The sequence below is a fragment of the Syngnathoides biaculeatus genome, chromosome 2 (assembly GCF_019802595.1).
Source record: "Syngnathoides biaculeatus isolate LvHL_M chromosome 2, ASM1980259v1, whole genome shotgun sequence".
Taxonomy (NCBI): domain Eukaryota; kingdom Metazoa; phylum Chordata; class Actinopteri; order Syngnathiformes; family Syngnathidae; genus Syngnathoides; species Syngnathoides biaculeatus.
The window spans coordinates 36,145,916-36,172,280 of record NC_084641.1 but is presented as its reverse complement, the minus strand read 5'-3'; the positions used below and the strand labels follow the sequence as shown (position 1 = coordinate 36,172,280).

Sequence of the window (26,365 nt, the reverse complement as noted above, 5' to 3'; positions counted from 1 at the left end):
GATTCAAATCCCACCTCTGCCTGTGTGGAGTTTGCATGTTCTCCCCGTGCCTGCATGGAATTTCTCCAGACACTCCGGTTTCCTTCCACATCCCAAAGACATGAATTAATTGGAGACTCTAAATTACCCTTAAGTGTAGTTGTGAGTGCGACTGTTGTCTGTCTTCGTGTGCCCTGCGATTGGCTGGAAACCAGTTCAGGGTGTGCGCTGTCCCTTGCCCGATGACAGCTGGGATTGGTTCCAGCATTCCTGCGACCCCCGTGTGGATAAGTGGCTCAAACAATGGATGGATGGATGTTCCTGCACAAAATGTTAAAATGTCTTTTGGGCGTGGCCATGCCACTGTCGTATGCATGGCTGCTCCTGGCAGCAGCTCCTTACGTGCACCTCATTGGTACTAATTATGTCATGTATTGAAGCCTTGGGTGTAATGCAGCCCTATGGGGGCACAAACCAGTGCAATCTGTAGGCCGGTCCCAAGCCCGGATAAATGCAGAGGGTTGCGTCAGGAAGGGCATCCGGCGTAAAAACTGTGCCAAACAAATATGAGCGTTCATCTAAAGAATCCCATACCGGATCGGTCGTGGCCCGGGTTAACAACGCCCGCCCCCGGCACTGCTAACCTGCAGGGCGTCGGTGGAAATTCAGCTACTGTGGGTCGAAGACAAAGAAGAGGAGGAAACCGGATCCAGCGTCAGAAGAAAAAGAGGAATGCACAGAGCCTACAACTGAGTGTAGGGACTTTGAATGTTGGGACTATGACAGGAAAAGCACAGGAGTTGGTTGACATGATGATTAGGAGATAGGTTGATATTCTGTGCATCCAAGAGAGCAGGTGGAAAGGTAGTAAGGCTAGAAGTTTGGGACCAGGGTTTAAATTATTCTACCACGGAGTAGATGGGAAGAGAAATGGAGTAGGGATTATTTTAAAGGAAGAGCTGGCTAAGAATGTCTTGGAGGTGAAAAGAGTATCAGATCGAGTGATGAGACTAAAATTTGAAATTGAGGGTGTTATGTATAATGTGGTTAGCGGCTATGCCCCACAGGTAGGTTGTGACCTAGAGTTGAAAGAGAAATTCTGGAAGGAACTAGATGAAGTAGTTCTGAGCATACCAGACAGCGAAGGAGTTGTGATTGGTGCAGATTGTAATGGACATATTGATAAAGGAAACAGGGGCGATGAAGAAGTGATGGGTAAGTACGGCATCCAGGAAAGGAACTTTGAGGGACAGATGGTGGTGGACTTTGCAAAAAGGATGGAGATGGCTGTAGTGAACACTTATTTCCAGAAGAGGGAGGAACATATAGTGACCTACAAGAGCGGAGGTAGAACCACGCAGGTAGATTATATTTTGTGCAGACGATGTAATCTGAAGGAGGTTACTGACTGTAAAGTAGTGGTAGGGGAGAGTGTAGCTCGACAGCATAGGATGGTAGTATGTAGGATGATTCTGGTGGTGGGTAGGAAGATTAAGAAGACAAAGGTAGAGCAGAGAACCATGTGGTGGAAGCTGAAAAAGGAAGAATGTTGTGCAGCCTTCCGGAAAGAGGTGAGACAGGCTCTCGATGGCCAACCGAAGCTCCCGGAAGACTGGACGACGACAGCCAAGGTGATCAGAGAGACAGGCAGGAGAGTACTTGGTGTGTCATCTGGTAGGAAAGGGGAGAAGGAGACTTGGTGGTGGAACCCCAAAATACAGGGAGTCATACAAGGAAAGAGATTAGCGAAGAAGAAGTGGGATACTGAGAGGACTGAGGAGAGGCGAAAGGAGTACATCGAGATGCGACGTAGGGCAAAGGTAGAGGTGGCAAAGGCTAAACAAGAGGCATATGAAGACATGTACACCAGGTTGGACACGAAAGAAGGAGAAAAGGATCTCTACAGGTTGGCCAGACAGAGGGATAGAGATGGGAAGGATGTGCAGCAGGTCAGGGTGATTAAGGATAGAGATGGAAATGTGTTGACTGGTGCCGGTAGTGTACTAAATAGATGGAAAGAATACTTTGAGAAGTTGATGAATGAAGAAAATGAGAGAGAAGGAAGAGTTGAAGAGGCAAGAGTGAAGGACCAGGAAGTGGAAATGATTACTAAGGGGGAAGTCAGAAAGGCACTACAAAGGATGAATAATGGAAGGGCAGTTGGTCCTGATGACATACCGGTAGAGGTATGGAAGCAATTTGGAGAGATGGCTGTGGAGTTTTTGACCAACTTATTCAACAGAATACTAGCGGGCGAAAAGATGCCTGAAGAATGGAGGAAAAGTGTTCTAGTTCCCATTTTTAAGAACAAAGGGGATGTTCAGAGCTGTGGGAACTATAGAGGAATAAAGTTGATGAGCCACACAATGAAGTTATGGGAAAGAGTAGTGGAGGCTAGACTCAGGACAGAAGTAAGTATCTGCGAGCAACAGTATGGTTTCATGCCTCGAAAGAGTACCACAGATGCATTATTTGCCTTGAGGATGCTCGTGGAAAAGTACAGAGAAGGTCAGAAGGAGCTACATTGCGTCTTTGTGGATCTAGAGAAAGCCTATGACAGAGTACCAAGAGAGGAACTGTGGTACTGCATGCGTAAGTCTGGTGTGGCAGAGAAGTATGTTAAAATAGTACAGGACATGTATGATGGCAGCAGAACAATGGTGAGGTGTGCCTTAGGTGTGACAGAGGAATTTAAGGTGGAGGTGGGACTGCATCAGGGATCAGCTCTGAGCCCCTTCCTGTTTGCAGTGGTAATGGATAGGCTGACAGATGAGGTTAGACTGGAATGTCCTTGGACCATGATGTTCGCAGATGATATTGTCATATGCAGTGAAAGCAGGGAGCATGCAGAGGAACAATTGGAAAGATGGAGACATGCACTGGAAAGGAGAGGAATGAAGATTAGCCGAAGTAAAACAGAATATATGTGCGTGAATGAGAAAAGTGGAGGGGGAAGAGTGAGGCTACAGGGAGAAGAGATAGCGAGGGTCGACGACTTCACATACTTGGGGTCAACAATACAGAGCAATGGAGAGTGTGGTCAGGAAGTGAAGAAACGGGTCCAAGCAGGTTGGAACAGCTGGCGAAAGGTGTCTGGTGTGTTATGTGACAGAAGAGTGTCTGCTAGGATGAAGGGCAAAGTTTACAAAACAGTGGTGAGGCCGGCCATGATGTACGGATTAGAGACAGTGGCACTGAAGAAACAACAGGAATCTGAACTGGAGGTGGCAGAAATGAAGATGTTGAGGTTCTCGCTCGGAGTGACCAGGTTGGATAGGATTAGAAATGAGCTCATTAGAGGGACAGCCAAAGCTGGATGTTTTGGAGACAAGATTCGAGAGAGCAGACTTCGATGGTTTGGACATGTTCAGAGGCGAGAGAGTGAGTATATTGGTAGAAGGATGCTGAGGATGGAGCTCCCAGGCAAAAGAGCGAGAGGAAGACCAAAGAGAAGGTTTATGGATGTGGTGAGGGAAGACATGAGGGCAGTTGGGGTTAGAGAGGAAGATGCAGGAGATAGGCTAAGATGGCAAAAGATGGCACGCTGTGGCGACCCCTAACGGGACAAGCCAAAAGGAAAAGAAGAAGATTGAAGCCTTGGGTGTGCTGTCACGAGGCGCCACTTCCTTGTGTGAGTATGCAAGCTTCTTCTTGGTCTATTTGCCTCATTACCACATCCCAGTGTTTTTGTGCCACCACAGCCAAGTCTTGGCTCCATTGATGATGTTTTTTTAGATGCGCCCTTGCACGAGCTTGACTCAAGATGAGCGAAGTTAAACTTTACTGAATTGGATCAGCTGTTCTGCACGTGGATGATACCAGGTTTTGAATTCAGGGGAAGTCAAGAAAGAAATCGGATTTACAATAATGAGCATTTTGCTTGCTGGAGTACCTCCTGGGTCTGCAACAGACAACATGTATGTAACAGTACTTGTGACTTGTTTTTATCATGTGGTTGCTTTGATAAAAGTGTAAAAGCAATTACACTTGCTGTGGTAAACGTACGACTGACCTCCATTTTGATAAATCACATGATTTTTTTCATACATCTGTATGTAACACATCCATAAAAGGGTAGTTCTGACTGAATATTGTGGCACATGTCATTGCCAGATTGGAATAGATAACATCACATGTAAACAGTTGACCAAAGATCTTCAATTGAAATAATTTCAATCAGAATTAAAAAAAAGACAACATTTAAACCCGGTATGTAGCACTAAGAAAAATGTTCACACTCATAGTTACACGGGTGGAAAACCTGAGCCATCAGTTACCATTCACGTTTTTGAAATTCTTGCCACCCTGAAAGATTGAAGACAAGATTTGAACCTAGAACCTCAGGGGTGTGAGGCGGACACATCACCTTCTATCTCATGTCTATCCAATGTCTCATGTAATGGAAATATATAGAACTTCTTCAGCAGAATTCATCGTAACTTGCTGGAAAGAAACTGATGTTGTCGTCATGTCCTAATGTATTTTATCGTCCAATGCGTAAGACAGCCCCTCATCTGTTAACCTGAAATGACTTCCCCAGTTCACTCGTGGAGTCTGAAACTGATAAGAAAAAAAAGATAGTGATGCAAAAAAGGAAGCAATGCATTTTGTCGACGACCAATAGCTGCCTTGTCTTATACATCCCATCATGCAGCTGTGTATTACTCCTTTGGGTCCTTAGGTACTAAGCTGCTCCCATGAAGATGACTTATAGTGACGTTAGAGGTAGGGAAAGTAAGAGCATGGCGGATGCAGCGCTGTATGAGAAGCAGAAAATGAAGAGGAAGACAACGCCTTGGGGTTCAAACAAAGCCAAGATTGCATGTGGAGCGTGACTTTTGCTAAAATCAAAGGATAACCTTAAAAGGAAAATAAAATAAGACATTGTACTTCATTTGTGTTAGACTAAATATGATCGCAAAATTGTCAAATGTGTGCTTATTAAGTGCACAGAACATAAGGCGCACCCAATAAATAACATGAAGCACTCGTTCATAACCAAAAACATTTTACACATACAAATTTGAACAAGAAGAAAGCCTGCCAACCTTATTGTAGGAAAGAAACACAAGTAGAAAAAGCACAAAGTGAACAAAAAAGCTCAATACTTATATTCCGTCAACAGAATTTCCATCCATCCATTTTCTACATTGGTTGTCTTCATTACAATTGATTTGGGGATCATTCCTGTTGACTTTGAGATGGAACACAGTACAGTACACACTGGACTAGATGTAGGTCAATCGTAGAGCACTTATTGACAATCAATCATTCATGCTCACATTCAGACTTATTCAGTTTAGAGTTTTCAATGAACCTAACACTTGTTTTTCTGATGTGGGAGGCAGTCGGAGAAGGTCCATGCAGGCATGGGGACAGCATACAAAAATTCACAGAGCCAAGATTAAATCCTTTTATTATTTTTGGTTCAGGGTTAAAACTAGTATATTTGTTTTGAGTATTTAATACAGGATGTAGTGTGTGGTAGTTACATGTATTGAATGAATAATTAACTAGTTTGGATGCAATCTGGTGTTTATTAAAAATATCAGAGAAACTCGACAACTTCAAGATCCTGTTGACCCATTTGGTTGCGACCAACATCGCTGAAGACTTCCTCATAGACTCTGAGGACCTGATCACTCACACTAAACTGAGAGAATCAGTGATGGGAATTTGGGCTCTTTTGGGACAGCCGCTTCTAAATTCATCTTGAAAGAGAAGAGTTTAAAAAATTAGCTGAATCGATGATTTTGTGAGTATGAAAATATAAACCTTTGAACCAACTGTTTATCGTTGGGTACGGTTATAAACTGTTGCATTATTCTTTATCATTGACACGACATATTCTGTTTTCTGTCCACTCAATAATATTACGATTGGACAGAACTGGTGTGGAAAGGGCACACTTGCACCATGCTGAAGCATTACACGCAGATATCTAGAATCACCTTGAAGTCTACAATTTTAGTTATGACATATTTGTACTTTTGTATTGTTTAAATGGGCTCAAATAAAAATTTCTGCTTAACATATCAGTCCTGTGTAAATAGCTCTGTCATGTTTGGGGCTGTTAATTGTGGTAGTGAGCGGGCATGAGGTGGACCCAGGCGTAGGGACACAGGCAAAGAAAGCAGGAGTTCAGGGGAATCACAAAACAATGTATTTGCAAAAACAAAATGTAATGCAGGATAAATACAATGCCTTGTGAAAGTACAGTAAAGCCTTGGTTCTCAAATGCCCCTCTTTTCAAACAAATCGGTTTTCGAATGAAAATTTCAAAATTTTTTTTGCTTCTGTTTTCGGACGAAAATCGCTACTCATTCGCCCCCGAACCGGAAAATAACATATTGCGCGCGGCCAGACCAGCTGACCCACAACGCGCTTTGTTGTGAATTCCCACGCTGCTGAAAAAACCCAGATATAACCTAATCCGGAAGACGCTAGCAGTTGACCCACCCACGACGTGTTTTGTTATTGTCAATTTGAATGCCCACGAAAAAAAAGCTGTAAATGACATAACGCGCGTGGCGCAACCAGCGCTCTTTTATTATTCTGTATAACGCAGCCTCTGTACACAGACGTGTCCCTGTAGTGACTGTTGTTTTTCTTCTTATCGAGGACTATCGTATTAACCCCGAATCATGGCACCAACGAAGGCAAGTTGCTTTTTTAAAGTTATTGTGCACTTTTATTAATAAAAAAAGTTTACAAGGCTGGGGGCAGAGTTGCTACAGACATGGCAACGGACTACCAGCCTTGCGTACTTTACTTCTAAAGCATACATTTTAAGCAAAAAATATATGATATATTTCTTAAATTATTTTATTATCTCCAGTATTTAAACTAAACACATATTTCCACTATGAAGTTTATTATCAGTAAAAGCTAAAAAAATGCTTTTAAAAGCCAAATTTTTTAGGCTTGGAACGCATTATTTCTTTTTCCATTCACTGTAATGGGAAACATCAATTCGGTTTTTGAACAAATCACTTCTCGAACAATTTTCTGGAACGGATTGTGGTCGAGAACCGAGGCATCACTGTATTTGGCCACCTTGAACTTTTCAACCTTTCGGCACATTTCAGGCTTCAAACATAAAGATATATATATTTTTTTCAAGTATTGACAACAAGTGTGACACAATAGTGAGGTGGAATGAATGTTTTAATTTAAACTTTTTTAACAAATAAAAACCTGAAAAGTGGGGCGCGCAATATTATTCAGCCCCCTTGCATTAATACTTTGTACCACCACCTTTTGCTGCAATTACAGCTGCAAGTAGCTTGGGATATGTCTCTATTAGTTTTGCACACCGAGAGACTGAAATTCTTTCCCATTCTTCCTTGCAAAACAGCTCGAGCACAGTGTGGTTGGATGAAGAGTGTTTGTGAACAGCAGTCTTCAGCTCTCCCCACAGATTCTCAATTGGATTCAGGTCTGGACTTTGACTTGGCTATTGTAACACCTGGATATGTTTATTTGTGAACCATTCCATTTTAGATTTGATTTTATGTTTTAGATCATTGTCCTGTTGGAAGATAAATCTCTGTCCCAGTCTCGAGTCTTTTGCCGACTCCAACAGGTTTTCTTCCAGAATGGTCCTGTATTTGGCTCCATTCATCTTCCCATCAATTTTAACCATCTTCCCTGTCCCTGCTGAAGAAAAGCAGGCCCAAACCATGAGGCTGTCACCACCATGTTTGACAGTGGGGGTGGTGTGTTCAGGGCGATGAGCTGTGTTACCTTTACGCCAAACAACTATGGACAGACTCTCCCATCTCAGCTGTAGATCTCTGCAGTTCATCCAGAGTGATCATGGGCCTTTTGGCTGCATCTCAGATCAGTCTTCTTCTTGTTCGAGGTGAGTTTAGAGGGAGGGCCAGGTCTTGGTAGATTTGCAGTGGTCTGGTACTCCTTCCATTTCAATTGCTTGCACAGTGCTCCTTCAGATGTTTAAAGCTTGGGAAATCTTTTTGCATCCAAATCTGGCATTAAACTTCTCCACAACAGTATCTCGGACCTGCCTGGTGTGTTCCTTGGTCTTCATGACGCTCTCTGCACTTTAAACAGAACCCTGAGAGTATCACAGAGCAGGTGCATTTTTACGAATACTTGATTATACACAGGTGGATTCTATTTATGATCATCAGTCAACATTGGATCATTCACAGATCCTCAATTAACTTCTGGAGTGAGTTTGCTGCGCTGAAAGTAAAGGGGCCAAATAATATTGGACACCCTACTTTTCAGTTTTTTATTTGTCAACAAAGTATAAAATATCCAATAAATTTCATTCCACTTCACGATTGTGTCCCACTTGTTGTCAATACTTGACAAAAAAAATAAATTTTATATCTTTATGTTTGAAGCCTGAAATGTGGCGGAAGGTTGACAAGTTCAAGGGGACCGAATACTTTCACAAGTCACTGTAACATTGAATAAAATCTACATTCAAAGTAACAACAAAACACAAGGAATAGACACCTGCAAATATAACAGACAACATGACACAACACAGGCATCTGGCAAGGCTCCCAGGAAGAGAACATGGAAAGAGAGAATTATATGTAAACTGACAAAACACAGACACACCTGCACGAGACACAAAGGAATGACAGAAATGATAGGCTGATACATAACGGGAGCAGGAATGACGAGAACCGGTGGAACATATTCTCAACATAGAAAACTGAAAAGAATCTGTACTTCTTCTTCTTCTTCTTTTCCTTTCGGCTTGTCCCATTAGGGGTTGCCACAGCGTGTCATCTTTTGCCATCTTAGCCTATCTCCTGCATCTTCCTCTCTAACCCCAACTGCCCTCATGTCTTCCCTCACCACATCCATAAACCTTCTCTTTGGTCTTCCTCTCGCTCGTTTGCCTGGGAGCTCCATCCTCAGCATCCTTCTACCAATATACTCACTCTCTCGCCTCTGAACATGTCCAAACCATCGAAGTCTGGTCTCTCGAATCTTGTCTCCAAAACATCCAGCTTTGGCTGTCCCTCTAATGAGCTCATTTGTAATCCTATCTAACCTGCTCACTCCGAGCGAGAACCTCAACATCTTCATTTCTGCTACCTCCAGTTCTGCTTCCTGTTGTTTCTTCAGTGCCACCGTCTCTAATCCGTACATCATGGCCGGCCTCACCACTGTTTTGTAAACTTTGCCCTTCATCCTAGCAGAGACTCTTCTGTCACATAACACACCAGACACCTTTCGCCAGCTGTTCCAACCTGCTTGGACCCGTTTCTTCACTTCCTGACCACACTCTCCATTGCTGTGTATTGTTGAACCCAAGTATTTGAAGTCATCCACCCTCACTATCTCTTCTCCCTGTAGCCTCACTCTTCCCCCTCCACTTTTCTCATTCACGCACATATATTCTGTTTTACTTCGGCTAATCTTCATTCCTCTCCTTTCCAGTGCATGTCTCCATCTTTCTAATTATTCCTCTGCATGCTCCCTGCTTTCACTGCATATCACAATATCATCTGCAAACATCATGGTCCAAGGGGGTTCCAGTCTAACCTCATCTGTCAGCCTATCCATTACCACTGCAAACAGGAAGGGGCTCAGAGCTGATCCCTGATGCAGTCCCACCTCCACCTTAAATTACTCTGTCACACCTAAGGCACACCTCACCATTGTTCTGCTGCCATCATACATGTCCTGTACTATTTTAACATACTTCTCTGCCACACCAGACTTACGCATCCAGTACCACAGTTCCTCTCTTGGTACTCTGTCATAGGCTTTCTCTAGATCCACAAAGACACAATGTAGCTCCTTCTGACCTTCTCTGTACTTTTCCACGAGCATCCTCAAGGCAAATAATGCATCTGTGGTACTCTTTGTAGGCATGAAACCATACTGTTGCTCGCAGATACTTTTGTCCTGAGTCTAGCCTCCACTACTCTTTCCCATAACTTCATTGTGTGGCTCACCAACTTTATTCCTCTATAGTTCCCACAGCTCTGAACATCCCCTTTGTTCTTAAAAATGGGAACTAGAACACTTTTCCTCCATTCTTCAGGCATCTTTTCGCCCGCTAGTATTCTGTTGAATAAGTTGGTCAAAAACTCCACAGCCATCTCTCCAAATTGCTTCCATACCTCTACCGGTATGTCATCAGGACCAACTGCCTTTCCATTTTTCATCCTTTGTAGTGCCTTTCTGACTTCCCCCTTAGTAATCATTTCCACTTCCTGGTCCTTCACTCTTGCCTCTTCAACTCTTCCTTCTCTCTCATTTTCTTCATTCATCAACTTCTCAAAGTATTCTTTCCATCTATTTAGCACACTACCGGCACCAGTCAACACATTTCCATCTCTATCCTTAATCACCCTAACCTTCTGCACATCCTTCCCATCTCTATCCCTCTGTCTGGCCAACCTGTAGAGATCCTTTTCTCCTTCTTTCGTGTCCAACCTGGTGTACATGTCTTCATATGCCTCTTGTTTAGCCTTTGCCACCTCTACCTTTGCCCTACGTCGCATCTCGATGTACTCCTTTCGCCTCTCCTCAGTCCTCTCAGTATCCCACTTCTTCTTCGCTAATCTCTTTCCTTGTATGACTCCCTGTATTTTGGGGTTCCACCACCAAGTCTCCTTCTCCCCTTTCCTACCAGATGACACACCAAGTACTCTCCTGCCTGTCTCTCTGATCACCTTGGCTGTCGTCGTACAGTCTTCCGGGAGCTTCGGTTGTCCATCGAGAGCCTGTCTCACCTCTTTCCGGAAGGCCGCACAACATTCTTCCTTTCTCAGTTTCCACCACATGGTTCTCTGCTCTAACTTTGTCTTCTTAATCTTCCTACCCACCACCAAAATCATCCTACATACTACCATCCTATGCTGTCGAGCTACACTCTCCCCTACCACTACTTTACAGTCAGTAACCTCCTTCAGATTACATCGTCTGCACAAAATATAATCTACCTGCGTGGTTCTATTTCCGCTCTTGTAGGTCACTATATGTTCCTCCCTCTTCTGGAAATAAGTGTTCACTACAGCCATCTCCATCCTTTTTGCAAAGTCCACCACCATCTGCCCTTCAAAGTTCCTTTCCTGGATGCCGTACTTACCCATCACTTCTTCATCGCCCCTGTTTCCTTTACCAATATGTCCATTACAATCTGCACCAATCACAACTCTCTCGCTGTCTGGGATGCTCAGAACTACTTCATCTAGTTCCTTCCAGAATTTCTCTTTCAACTCTAGGTCACATCCTACCTGTGGCGCATAGCCGCTAACCACATTATACATAACACCCTCAATTTCAAATTTTAGTCTCATCACTCGATCTGATACTCTTTTCACCTCCAAGACATTCTTAGCCAGCTCTTCCTTTAAAATAACCCCTACTCCATTTCTCTTCCCATCTACTCCGTGGTAGAATAATTTAAACCCTGCTCCCAAACTTCTAGCCTTACTACCTTTCCACCTGCTCTCTTGGATGCACAGAATATCAACCGTTCTCCTAATCAACATGTCAACCAACTCCTGAGCTTTTCCTGTCATAGTCCCAACATTCAAAGTCCCTACACTCAGTTGTAGGCTCTGTGCATTCCCTCTTTTTCTTCTGACGCTGGATCCGGTTTCCTCCTCTTCTTTGTCTTCGACCCACAGTAGCTGAATTTCCACCGACGCCCTGCAGGTTCGCAGTGCTGGGGGCGGGCGTTGTTAACCCGGGCCACGACTGATCCGGTATGGGATTCTTTAGATGAACGCTCATATTTTTTTGGCACAGTTTTTACGCCGGATGCCCTTCCTGACGCAACCCTCTGCATTTATCCGGGCTTGGGACCGGCCTACAGATTGCACTGGTTTGTGCCCCCATAGGGCTGCATTACCTCCACTCTTGTAGGTCACCATATGTTCCTCCCTCTTCTGGAAATAAGTGTTCACTACAGCCATCTCCATCCTTTTTGCAAAGTCCACCACCATCTGCCCTTCAAAGTTCCTTTCCTGGATGCCGTACTTACCCCTCATTTCTTCATCGCCCCTGTTTCCTTTACCAATATGTCCATTACAATCTGCACCAATCACAACTCTCTCACTGTCTGGGATGCTCAGAACTACTTCATCTAGTTCCTTCCAGAATTTTTCTTTCAACTCTAGGTCACATCCTACCTGTGGGGCATAGCCGCTAACCACATTATACATGAACGCTCATATTTGTTTGGCACAGTTTTTACGCCGGATGCCCTTCCTGACGCAACCCTCTGCATTTATCCGGGCTTGGGACCGGCCTACAGATTGCATTGGTTTGTGCCCCCATAGGGCTGCATTGAAAAGAATCTGTACTAATTACATGTTAAAACAAAAAATTAACAAAACGCAGCTCATGCCAGGCCTGTGAAAATGAAAAAAAAAAATTGATTGATGACCTAAGAGCTGCCCACATCTTGGTTGGAGACTATCAAACACAATCCACATGACGCACACAGCAATTCCAAAATGTAATGAAAAAAAGTAAGTAAAGTAAAGCTTACGTGTATGCCACAGTCTCTCAGCCACGGAAACTCACACCCACTTCTGCCAGTCAGCCACACCCACCCCACCTATTCAAGTGTTTGTTGATGACTTACTCATTGTCAGGTTGTTCAACACGAATCTACGTGAGACACTACACCATCCCATGAATCTCCTGTCTTCCACCTTGGACCACCAGTTTTGCCATATCATGTTTGCCTGTTCTTGTGAATATTTTCCCAGCCTTCTACTCCAACCACGAGTTCTGCCTTAGTGCGTTTGTTTGCCCCCATGGCTGTTTGAGATTGTGCAACAAAGACAACAAAGTAAAAATTTCTCTGGCTGCTCTTGTAAATTGGGGATTAAGACAACAAGGAAGTGTAAGAATCTCTGGCTTCCTATCGGTGGATTACGTAGCATTATATGACTTTGCAAAAAAGATAAATTCCCAATATTCAAAGTGTCACCATCTGAACTGTGATCTCAAATGCTGATGAGTCACTTTCAATTCTTAGTTGGTTTGGTTTGGTGCACTTGGGTCCTAAAACTACACTCACCTTGTGCCACAGCATGTGGTCAGCTTCAGCCTTAGTTAATGAGTTGGCCTTATTAGCCTAAATTTATTCTTTCTTTCTTCTTCTCTAAACTGCAAATAACATACATTCATCCACTTTCTGGGATCAGGGAGCAGCTTATTCATTCATCCATCCGTTTTCTACTGTTTATTCAAGGTCAGGTTGCAGGGGAAGTAACTTTAGCAGGAACACCAAGAATTTGGTCTCCCCAGCCACTTTATCCACCTCTTCCTGGGGGATCTCGAGCCATTCCCAGGGCAGCTGAGAGACAGTCTCTCCAGCATGTCCTGGGTCGTCCCCGCAGTCTCTTTCTGGTGGTACGTGCCCGGAACACCTCACCGGGGAGGCATCTGGGAGGCATACGAATCAGACACTCCAGTCATCGCATTTGGCTCCTCAGAATCTGGAGAGGCAGCTGCTCGACACTGAGCCCCTCCCGGATGACCAAGCTTCTCACCCTATCTCTAAGGGAAAGCCCCGACACCCTCTAGAGGAAACTCATTTTGGCCACTTGTATCTGAAATCTTGCTCTTGACCTACAGCTCATGACCATAGGTGAGAATCATATCATATATCAACTGGTAAATTCTACAATAAAAAGACATATGCTTTTTGTTACCTATTATAAGATAACATCTCTGTGAAAAAGCCACACCATAGAAGAATTAACTTGCATCAATAAAATCAATCATCATCAAGTATGTTCAAAACATCACTCAAGCCAGCTGACCTCATGAAATTCTAGACCAACACACAGCTTTACTGCTTTCATTACCATACGAAATGATGACGCTGTAAAACTCTCTTGAACCAGGCGCCACTAAGAGGATCGAATACAGTATATTTATTCTAAAAGGGTCGTGTCTGCAAGTTATTTAAAGAGCAGCTCTCCAAAGTCATTTTAAAGACCAATTCTTTATTCAGTGGCAACAATTGGAACAAGGACTGAAGAAGCAAAACCACTTTTCAATTTTAATTTGGAAATATTAACATGCTGATTCTCTGCTCAGATTGGGTCACAAGTGAAGCTCTGCAAAAAAAAACAAAAAAAACTTGCTGATGCTCCAGATGGGAACGTAATTCACCCTAAATCTGGTGACAAACCAAGTGTGGCTCCAAGCTGTGTAAAGCCATATCAGCGCCCATCTGAAAGCGATCAGCCTGTAAAGGCTGCAGAGAATTTAGATGGGGGGATGAATCAGTTGCCCTTCAGGCTTTGTAACGGTCATGATCTGGAAAAAGGGGCTGCATGCAACAATGGAGGGGTCAAAGGTTGTCTCAGACTGACAGGATGACTTCTGAGCTGAACAAACGAGCACACTCTTGACTAACCTTTTTTGCATTCTACACTTTTAGTTTATCTCCCTCTCATTGCTTTTGCCACCCTCCACTGGATCATAGAATATGTTTATTCTTGCTACCTGTCTATTATGTAACAGCAACCCTTAGCAGCTGAGCTATTTAAAGCACTTGAATTCATTCCCCCCTCTGTAATGTAAGATACTCCAAGAGGAGGGAGTTGGGTCTGACACCCCCATGTTATGATTAGACCTCACTTTTAAATTGGTAAATACCGGAAGTTGATCGTTTTAATCACCCGAAGTTTGGATGTTTTTGTATGAATTGTACATAACTTCCTTCTATTCATATCTACTATCCAAACGTGTTCATTAATAATCACACGTGGTCGACGAGAGCCGTTACCCTTACTGTTTCTGCACACCAGTTATGCTGTAAATTGCTCTTATTTTTTTAAGCTTTACCGGAAGTTTCGTTTCCTTTCACTTGGACGCGTGTGGTTTGTTGCCTTCCTCAACTGCATGCAAATGAAGAAGCAGCGCCAAGAAGGCGTCGCAGAGTTGTTAACGCTTTACAACGAACTGCGCCGGGAGAGCTCAACGTTACGGGGCACACCTTTTGGTTATTATGGTGTGCGCTTGTGAAGAGGGGGAAAAAAAGAAAAAGCAAATTAACACCAGTTTTGTTTCCCGACACTGTACTCATTTTTGTATTACATTGACGCGGGGGAACTTTCGACACATTTATTTGGGGAAAGGTGACGGAGGAAAAGTGTCGTTCATCGTAAGAGAACATTGTTTCACGCGTGTTTGATAACCTGTCAGTAACCGGACAAGCGGAGACCTGACCTGCCAAGACCACCGGGAGACCCGAAGAAGTTCACCTGCAGCCGCGGGCAGATTCGCTTCTGCCCACTGATGGACTCAGCGCGGTGTCAGTTGGAATAGCTTCTTCCAAAACCACTTTTTTTGTGTTGGTAAGCGTTTATTGTCATGACACCCCACCCACCACACATTACATTCAGTATTTATGGTCAGCGAAATGAACGTTTGTAAATCTAATTTACTGTGTATCCATAGCAGCTACTACGGGATGGACTCGCATCAAACGTTACACCTGCTACAACATCGAATTGAGACCATTTTATAATAAAAATAGACACGGTTTTTCCATTTCTATTTGTTGAAAAAAAAAAGCATGAACTTGACAGCTAACCTTGAACCCACCTGGATGTACAATAATTGAAATTAAATATTGTGCCCTTTCACTGCCTTTAGTCTCACAGTAACATACACAAATTCATTTCTCGCTTTTTCTCTGTTCACTTTGTATTATAGGCGTGTTAGTATTTGCTTTAACCTGAGGCTTCTCAGGTACTCTCACCTATGTAGATCAATCTGAAAGCAGATGAGTCTTTAGGCCATGTCAAAATTAATTCCACCTCCAAAATACCAGACTTTATTGAACCCATTTGACACCGATTTCATAATGCTACTCTCTTCTTTGTAGTGTAGATGCAGTTTATGGGTGCTACGCTGTCCTGAACATGACTTGATTATGATTTTCAGAATCAGTTAATTGGCCCAGGATAGTTCCTGGTTAGGACACCTGACAGCTGCCTCTCACTTCAAAAATTATGGGTTCGTATCTCAGCCCCTCTTTGTGGCGTTTGCATACAGTATTCTCTCTGTGCTTGCATGGATTTTTGCTGAGTACTGGAGCTTCCTCCCACTTTCCATTAACCTGCATGTTCAGGTTATTGAAGAGCTAAATTGTAGAGGTGTGAAATTGAGTGTGAATAGGTGTTTGTCTACGTGGCCTGCGACTGGCTGGGAAATCCATCTGGGACAGAATCCAGCTCATCCGCGGACCAAATAAGGAGAAGCAGTATAGAAAATGGATGGCTGGATAGTTTGCTGTTGTGTGAGTGTCCAGAATTATATGAATCACAAATCTGGCGATGTGTCCACTGTGTGGCCTGCCTTTTGTCAGAAGACACGCTTCAACTTTGCAACTCTGAAGCAGATATGTGGCTCGAAAAAAAAAAAAAAAAAAAATCATAGGTATTTCTGAAATTGTATGACTCTTGATGCATGGATTTTAAAGAAAACCCTTGCACTCATAAATTTTAATGTCTCACAGGTGTCCTTCTACCATTTTATCAAGCTTTCATCAAACATCAAGAATTGACAGTTCAACCGCTTCTTACAGTGTTGTTGTTTTGTCTTGTACAAAAGAGTCCCTCTTCACCCGGCCCCCTTTCCAAATTACAAGGTTTACTAATTTGAATGTACAGTAGTTATTTGACAAGCTGCTTGCTGAAGCCCCAAGTTTGAAGAAAAAAAATCAAAAGTTCCTATTGGTAGTAGAAGCATTAATAATAATAAAAAAAATCCTCTAACTACAGTAACTACCATTTGTAAAATTCAGCATGTTGGTTGTTTGAAGCCAAGACTGATATTGCTGTAAATTAATGCTAACGTGTCAAATGCTACCGTGATTAGCGTTTGGCTTTGACACGATGTGTTTTCAAATATTCTGGAAAGAAGTAAAGCAAATGGGAGGTCTTGGCTGCCAAGTCATGAGTGGAGAAACCTGCCGTGGGGGTAGTATTATGTAGATTTTCCAACTCGTGATGCAACGCTGATAAAAAAAAATGTTTTCTGAAATGGGCAGCTAAAAAAACAAACAAAATATAACTTGGTTGTTTGATTTCACACCCAATGGATCGGCAGGCATTCCAGAGACGAAGCATCAATTTCTCATTACTTGATTTTTCAATTTTCAGACATACGCCATGAGTGGCTCTCTATAAATCTAGAATTTGGTGCTGGTGATCCTTTGGAGACTTCTGCCATTGTAGTTGTAGAATTTCTCATTAGGTTCTTGAATAAACCTAATGATGGAGGAAACTCCGCAGCACTTCAACGTGCCGGATCATTGCGGTTATTTTAGCGTTGTTCTATTTTTTAAGGTTTCATAGCATGAACATCATGAACAATTAACCACATAAGACATACATCCCTTAAAGTTTACATTGGAATATCAAATAGCGTCGCAGTGGTTGCCATAGTAAGAAAGATGAATTGGCTTCACGAAAAAGTGCTGCAAGGCAAAGGGAAAACTATGTACCTCGCTTGTCAGAAGTACCATTAAGTCAGGATTGCGTTGGAGTGAATCTCTCTTGCTCTTGCATGTTCGAGGGCATAGTAGTGATGTTGACCCATGTAGGGTGAGCCACATCACTTCCATTACTATGGATGAAAAAGGGACCCTCACTCCCTCAGTAATTGGCTCTCGGGATCACTGCACGGTGCTGTGGCATGCAACGATGAGAGTGTGCATGTGTGCATAAAAAAGGCATAAAAATGCACTCACATTTCTGCACAGGCAGGCAATAGAGCAGAGGAGGACTATGTGTGTGTGTGTGTGTGTGTGTGTGTGTTGTGTGTGTGTGTGTGTGTGTGTGTGTGTGACTGAAATGAAAGAGCGCCTAGCTACATGCAACAAGTCTTTGACTCCCTTCTCTTTGGCGCCTGCGAAAAAAAGCAGTTGATGTCTTGGCCGCACGTGACAATCGGCGTTTGACCTCCAATCGACTTGGTTGAGGGATGATACTGGGGATGTCCGGATCCAACTTTTTCACCTGTTACCCAATATCACTATTCCAGCTTTGAGTTTTGACCAATGCCGAAATCAGTCAGATCTGATGTCAGCTATAATCAATATACTTTCCTTATTTTGTGGTATTGGAAAAGGGTTTATGAATTCAGATTGCTCAAACTGAGAAGCAGTAGGAATGAGAAAAATGGACATGAAATGGACAAAAATTGTTAATATACGATCTCGATTTTCACAGAGTTTGAATATGTACTATACTGTGTTCACTGTTTGTATGTGGTTGTATACCATTTGTGTACCTATATTTATTATTTTGAGAGCTGTAAGTGCAGGAAGTTAAGTGCTAATTTTCATTAGCTTGTCAATGGTGTTTTTCATTCATTGTCTGATAGTTTTTGAGCCAGTGAATTTGATGAACAAAATCGACAAAAACAGTGTCTGATGCATTTGAACATTCAGTAGATAGAATTCTTTTGTCAAATCTTTTTAGTTTAATAGTGGACTTTAAGCAAGCAACATTTACTCTAACTCCTTTATATGTTAGCGCTTTAGCAATCTGTCACGTGGACTCTGCATGCTGAATTAGCTGCTTGATAGAAGGGGAGCATGGAATGGAATGTTCATATAAGTGGTAAAATCGGAGTCTTTAGATCCAGTCAATTTTATTTATTTATTTATTTTTACTAAGATCTGATCAGGATACCCCAGAATGACAACTCCTGGGGCAGGTCATGTTTTGTAGCAATGCGTGTCTGTGTACCTGGCAAACATTGAGAGAGAGAGATATAGCAAAGATAGAATGAAAAAGACAAATCAAGAAGCTGCTCAGTGCCTTGGGCACTGAATGGGATGTCTGCATTCACGAAACAACCTTTACATTAATATTAAACTTATTTTTCCCTACACTTAAGAAAGAGGTTATTTCAAAGCAACACAACTATATGTGTGGTGTGCAGTGAGGTTGAAGGGCCTCTTGCTGCGCACTGTAAATACAGTATATGCAATTCCGTGGGGAGTATACAGAGGAATGATGAGCTTTCTGCAGAAGAGTATGCATTTTTTAACCAAAATAACAATTATTAATAATTTGTTCACACTCCCTCCTCGGAGTCCCTCCTTTGGATATCCACACACTTGAGATGCTGTTGAAAGCTAATACATGTGCTCTTGCATTATTGTGAAGTTCTTAATTGTTAGGCCATTCAAAAGCATGAAAGAAGAGCATTGGGAGTTTTCTTTTCATTTATTTGACCTTGGATGGCACGGTGGATCAGGTGGAAAGCGTTGGCCTCACAGTTCTGAGGTCCCGGGTTTGATCCTGGACCCACTTGTGTGGAGTTTGTATGTTCTCCCATTGTCTGCATGGGTTTCCTCCGGGCACTCTGGTTTCCTCCCACATCCTAAAAAATCTGCAACATTAATTTGAGACTCTAAATTCCCTTAGGTGTGATTGTGACTGCGACTGGCTGGCAACCAGTTCAGGGTGTATCCAGCCTCCTGCCCGTTGACAGGTGGGATAGGCTCCGGCATGCCCCGCGACTCTTGTGAGGATAAGCGGCAAAGAAAATGGATGGATGGATGGATTTGACATGGCTTTGTTCTCGTGACATGCCTTAACATGGGTTGCAGACATTTTTAAACGATATTCTTGTTAAATTGGTCTGGAACAGTCTGCTGTATATGAGTCTCATCATATAGTTAATTCCACCATTGCTTTAGGGGGCTAAGCATAAACGGCCCTCTTACTAATCTACATTAATGCTGCTGCTGCTTTATTCACCACAATGGCTCAAACTATTTCCACTGACACCATCACCACGACCAAATGTAAGCACTTTTGGGTGTGATTATAATTTCATTCACTGCATTATTGTAATTGTATATTTTTAGTTATTCACATTTACAGACTGAATGTGTGTTTTTCCCCCAAAAACTACAGTATTTGTTTTTATTTGTGATTAAACTTCTAAGTTGGTTTGTGAAACATCCATGAATCAATGAATTATGAAATTAATAATCTATTTTTGGTGAGAATGGAGTTTGCAAGGAAATAAATCATCTACTCTACTTGATACAACAAAAAGTGACTATCATGTCACAAAACGCAAGTAGGATGGGGGTTTGTAGAATCTAAGGGCTCATGACTAACGGCGGACTGAAAAAATTGTATTTCCAATATGGAGGGCTGACATTGAGGGCGCCAAAGTCATATTTATTTTCTACTGTGTGCCAAATCTCTGGTAGCACTAGACCAAATACATCAAACACAACATCCCTAACCAGTTTCAGATCAAAGCAAATGGCGTTTTAGTAATGGCAAAACTTGCAAAGGTGAACCTGAGAATTGGAATCCATCTTTGAACTTTTTTCAATTTAGGTTTTTGGATTAAATATAAAATTATATTCCTAAACTTGACATTAAATGATTATTTGTGGTGTGTTTAGTTAAAATAGTTTGCTGTAAAATAGTTTATATGGCTCCATCTGGTACACATGGTGGTCATTGGACAGCAAAAGTATTAACAAATGTTCTACACGTAATCAATTATTGATCAAAAATGGGGTTAAATCCATGCATTTTCTGTAATATTTCTCCTCACTCGAGTCAAAGGGGTCCTGGAGCCCATCCCAGCTATTTTTGGGTGAAAAGGGTACACCCTGAACTTATCGCCAACTAGTCACAGCGCATATATAACTCCTATGTACAATTTGGTCTTTATTCAATCAATCAGATATGTTTTGGGATGTGAGAGGAAATCGGAGTACCCGGAGAAAACCCACACAGCACGGTGAGAACATGCAAACTCTTTACAGTGGGAGGCCGGGATTTGAATCCCGGTTCTCAGAACTGTGAGGCAGATGTGCTAACCCGTCAATCTCCGGGGCTAAACCCCCAAATTATCAATTTAATTTGAATGTTTTTAGTATTTTTACCACTACATTTCATTATGAGAGGTCATTTTCTATTCCATCATGACTGCCACCCAGTGGTTGTAGCAAGTCAATCAAGCCATGTTGGAGTAGTTTGGTGTGGAAGAACTTCAGAAGATGCTTCAACCTAAAACAAAAGACTGGAAGATTTTATAGAAGATTGTATAGTAACTTACATCTTTTTCATTGTCAAATTCTGTTCTAATCCTCAAATACATACATCTGCATAGTTTACGTATCCATTCCTGTATGCAGGTGTTGCTCTGCTCAACAGAGAGTTTGAATCTCATGCAGCAGCAACATCTTTTGTATTTATGGAGGGAATCATAAGATGATCATTGCTAGTACCGTGTGGCCTTTCTCACTGACTGTGGTTGCGGTGTTCAATTGAGCAATTCAAGTAGAGAAGAACACATGAAGCCTGAAGGGATGGAGGACCCTCCTGCAGAATATTGCATCGAGGGGCGGAACTTCACACTATTTTGAAGTATTATTAATGTTTTCATGCGTGTTTGCAGTAAGAAGCTAATCTATCAGAAGACAACTGTATATGCAAATGGTAATTAAGTGAGAAAATTTCCTAGGATGGCATCATTCCTTCATTGAAGTTCTTAAAATTCTGCATTGCTATATATAGGATTCCGTTCTATTTGAGAATTTTTGCAAATAAAGTATACTCCCTCAATGTAGCTGCTGTCAAGATCAATAAATCACCTGAATGCAGGTACAGTAGCTTGTTAATGAAGGCGAAGCTCATGAATAAAATGTGAAGAAATGACTGTGCAGATTTTGGAGATGAACTGAAAATCAAACAACTTCCAAAATCGTGGCTGTACTTTGTTCTCAAAATAATTGATGATTTCATATGGAATCCAAAGATTCTGGCTCACAGGCGATTTACACTTGGGAAATTGAAATGGTTTTCACAGTGTGCTGTATTTTATATGATGACCGTAATATTTGCTGTGTGCAAACTGCATGATGACAATTGTAATTGGAGTATTCTGAATGCTCACAACTCTGCACTGTCTGAATTCACATTTCTGTAACGAGTTGATTTCCCTGCAAAGTGTGACAATCTGAGGATAAAAATAACAGCAACACATGGGGCATTCTGTGCACAAGGCATACAAAAAAAAATAGAAAACAAGGGTTTTATGCCGTCAGTAGAGATCACATGATTTGCGATGCTCCCTTTGTAATGTAACAATGAGCAGTTGTGTGTTGCAGAGGTTAGTTAATGTGAGCTTTGCACAAAAGTTGGTAAACTGTGGTCTTCCGACAAGGTTTTAACGACACATTGTGTTCTCAGAATGCTTGAACAAGCAAATAGGGGTCAAAATATTATTGCTGATAAGTAAAATACACTGTGATGGTGAGGACGGTTAAGAATAAAGTGTCTTTGCAAAGACGCATGAGGGGAGCTCTCTCTGGGCTTTGGCAGAGCCAAAAATTGAATCGTCTGAACAGCAAAGTGATGCATATTTGAATATTGAATGAGGAGTTGGAACACTAGGACTGAAAGATGTTTTCTCTCACGCGGCTGTGACATGGTGTCACATACAACTTTGATCATCTTGGGAGGACAAAGAATTTTGACAAACTGTTTGAAATGCAGACCAAAATGTGTGACAGTTTGAGTGTAATGTCCCTGTATATTTGATTCCTGCTGCGATATTATTCACCATCAAATAACACTGGATTATAATCCGTCCATCCATTTTATGAGATGCTTATCCTCAAGAGGGTCGCGGGTGTGCTGCAGCCAATCCCAGCTGTCATCGGGCAGGAGGCAGGGTACAACCTGAAGTGGTTGTCAGGCCACATGGAGACAGACAAGAGTTGCACTCACAATCACACCTAGGGGCAATTCAGAGTCTCTAATTAATGCATGTTTTTGGGATGTGGGAAGAAACCGGAGTGCCCGGAGAAAACTCCACACAGGCAGGGCTGGGATTTGAACCACGGTCCTCAGAACTGTGAGGCCATCGTGTTACAGCTGCTCCACCGTGCTGCCTGGATTGTAATTGTTTTTTTAAATTTTGTGTGAAAGTGAAGATCTTGGGTATAAGGACCACAGACAAAAATACTGATCCAATATTAAAAAGAAATTGCCTTACTGCTTTGATGTTTGACTGTTGTGTTTTTTGTTTGAACCAACTATTTTCCGTCTTCGCTCCTTTATGAAACTGATTTTGAAACACGCAGCCTATATGTTGGAATCAAATTTGATATACTGTGTATATTGTTGGCAGCATGGTGGACGCTTGGTTAGCACAGTTTTGAGGACAGGGGTTTTAATAATGCCTAGACTAAATACCCAATATCAACCTTTAACCTCATTCACATCCTATTCTTTTTACAGGTCACTCTTTTCAGGATTTAGATTAACATAATTTTGGTTTTAAAAACATGCACTCAAAACACAACATCCCTAACCAGTTTCAGATCAAAGCAAATGGCGTTTTAGTAATGGCAAAACTTGCAAAGGTGAATCTGAGAATTGGAATCCATCTTTGAACTTTTTTCAATTTAGGTTTTTGGATTAAATATAAAATTATATTCCTAAACTTGACATTAAAGCAAACACAGTAACAGGGTTTTCAACAGTGATGCAAATATAAGATTCTTGGACTGGAAAGTGGAAAACTTGTAAAATATCCATTTGTTTCGTTAGCATGTGACACTGCTGCGAGCGTAAACAAATCAGTGGCAAATCTCCATTCCCAAAATGTTTGCTGGTGTGTTGATACACAACGTGTCAGAGATGGGTCAGATTAGTTCTGCTCTTCTCCTGTTTTAATTTAATTTTTGCATTCTTACATCCTTTGTTACTTTATCTTGGCCTTAGCCATTCCATGTGCCACAAAAAAAGGCACCTCAAAGCTACAAAGTAGACCAGGGTCTATAATTAATATTGCAGTTACCTAATTAAGGATTCAAATTTGTGTTACTAAGAAATAAGTAAGATGTACTCCCATTACAAAAGTAAGGAGACGAGGAAGCTTAGTACAAACTCTTGTGTTGAGATTTGTCAATAATATACGGGGTCAGTTTTTCAGTACTGTGTTCATCGATTGTCCTTTAAGTGGAAACTGATTTTTAGACTGTCTGAAGTACGAAAGATGTAATCTCATGAATATGTTTAGATCTGTCTTGAAAAATATTTAACTAACAATGTTATTTATTTAGTTGTCTGTTTTTGTTAAGAGGAGTCATGTATGATTCCTGGCTTTGGTGTTTCATTCATATTAATCTGAAAATGTCCTCTGTAATAACTGTGCTTCACACTTTTGCAAAGCTTCAGTGTCTGTGTTGTGTCTGGAAAGTGACCTTGGAATTACGTCAATTGTGGCAAGGATGTTCACATTGTAAGACATTGTGTTAAACAATGAGAGAGAAAGCAGAACTATTCTTAGAACATCTTAAATGCTGGAAAGGGTGGAGATTTGCAGTGTATCCTTTGCGGCCACAACTATTGTATATCGTACATTTTTAACTGATGGGTTTAGATGTTTTTTTTTTTTTTTTTTTTTTTTTTTAACAGAGTCTGAACTGAGAGATGTGCTCCAACATGCAAAGACACACTGAGGTCCACTGGAAGTGACGTGGCATGTAAAAAAGAGCAAGCAAAAAGGACAGAGAAGGTCTCCAACTAATAGTAGTTCCTACAGAGCAAAAATAATTTATGACTGTGAGTCTTGTTGTCTGCTCTGTTTGTGTGTGTATGTGTGTGTTATTGTAGTACAGATAGTTGTTTAAAAGTTTGTGATTAGGGTAAAATTAATGCAAAAGTTAGCTGACCTATTGCGTTTCACATTAAGTAGTAGCATTAAGCAAAGCAACATTCGCTGAATGAAATGATATCATCCATCCATTATCTGAGCCACTTATCCTCACAAGGGTCGCGGGAGTGTTGGAGCCTATCCCAGCTATCTTCGAGCAAGAGGTGGGGTACACCCTGAACTTTTTGCCAGCCAATCACAGAGCACATAGAAACAAACAATCATTCAACAGTAACAATCATGCCTATAGGCAATTTAGAATCTCCAATTATTGCATGTTTTTGGGATGTGGGAGGAAACCTGAGTACCCTGACAAAACTCACTCAGGGACAGGGAAAACATGCAAACTCCACACAGGTTGGGCAATGATTTGAAACCCAGTCCTCAGAACTGTAATTAGTAAGGAAGTAGGAAAGAACAATATCAATTATATTTTACTCCTATTTTATCGGCCTGATCGGAATCGGCCGATAACTGACAATTTTTTCCGATCGGTTTTAATGTCACTATTCACCATTATTGACAGGCTCCAAAACAGGCATTTAATCTGCGTCACCATGGTGCACAGTATATCTGAATCTAAAAGCCAGTTTATTTTTACATAATAGTATTTATATAGTATTTTATTCTTTGTCTTCTGACATAGTACTGTAAATATATGGTTAGGAATCTGCAATAGGAGAGCTAAGACGACACGTAACCTTTTTGGACCCAAGGCACATACTTTAGAATTGAAAGATCTCATTGCACAACAACAAACAAAAATGTCACATAGAATTGCTGAATGTACTTGCTGCCATCTAACAGAAGACTGTTAATTTGTTCTGCTTGTCACTATGTCTCACTGGCATAAATAGATGAACAAAGATACTTTGAATTTATTGAATTATTTTGAGCAAATAAGTACACAAGTGTATACAGTAAATGAACAGGTCATTTACATCAACACATTGCTCCATCTTGTGATCGGATCAGTGATTCGTTATCATCGTGTTCAGCCTTGCTGATCTGCGATCGTCACCAAACATCCTCCTCATGTAAAACCCAATATTATTTATGAAAGGATTGTAGGCTTTGATTGACGAATAATACAGTTTCTTAGTGTTGTTCCATGAGGCATTCCAGATGTTGAGTCTGGAAAGAAGGCATTCCCATCATTATTTACAGTACACATGATTCAACATGTCACACAGTTAATGAAAAGTATTCAGCTTTTGATCTGTGGTCTGTTGTCATTTTAATTAAATTAATGGATACATTATGTTGAAGTATGACTAATGCTAATGCCATCATTTGTGTTGATATGTATTCTGTACGGTTGAGAGATAACTGGTTGAAAAGTTCTTATGTGTTCTTGAGTTAGAGATGAGATGACATTTGGACAGAGTAGCTCTATATGAGTCATATAGATGCATAGCATAGGCAGGGCCAAACACTGAGTCAAAGAAGAGGCATGTTTTCAAGCGCACCATTATCCAACTGTGAGTCATAAGAGAGATGGCATCACTGTGTTGTCTTTCAGCCTTTGAAACTGGTATTTACCATCTGTAACAGTCTGTTATTTGTGTTACCATTAGCTGCGACATTTTCCTGTCGTAAACCTTTGTAGACATTTTATCTACGCTGTACAGTATAATGAAACCTTGAAATTAAGTTTTGTTGTAAGATTTTAAAACATGAAAACTAACAGTTTTGTTCC

The 26,365-nt window shown here is 41.5% G+C and overlaps 1 protein-coding gene across 8 annotated transcripts in view; it reads left to right on the top strand.

The window, feature by feature from the left end:
• Positions 1–26,365, top strand: part of slitrk6 (SLIT and NTRK-like family, member 6) — a 63,440-nt gene that overhangs the window by 33,367 nt on the left and 3,708 nt on the right. The window contains exons 1-2 of one of the 8 annotated variants that reach the window (XM_061802873.1): positions 14,831–15,305; positions 24,429–24,575. The exons of 5 other annotated variants lie outside the window; for them this stretch is intronic. In XM_061802873.1, the coding sequence (XP_061658857.1) occupies positions 24,570–24,575 (6 nt within the window). In that variant the 5' untranslated portion in view covers positions 14,831–15,305; positions 24,429–24,569. Of the gene's footprint in view, positions 1–14,830; positions 15,306–24,428; positions 24,576–26,365 lie in introns of those variants that run through there. 2 more of the 8 variants (XM_061802891.1, XM_061802882.1) reach the window with 2 other exon arrangements.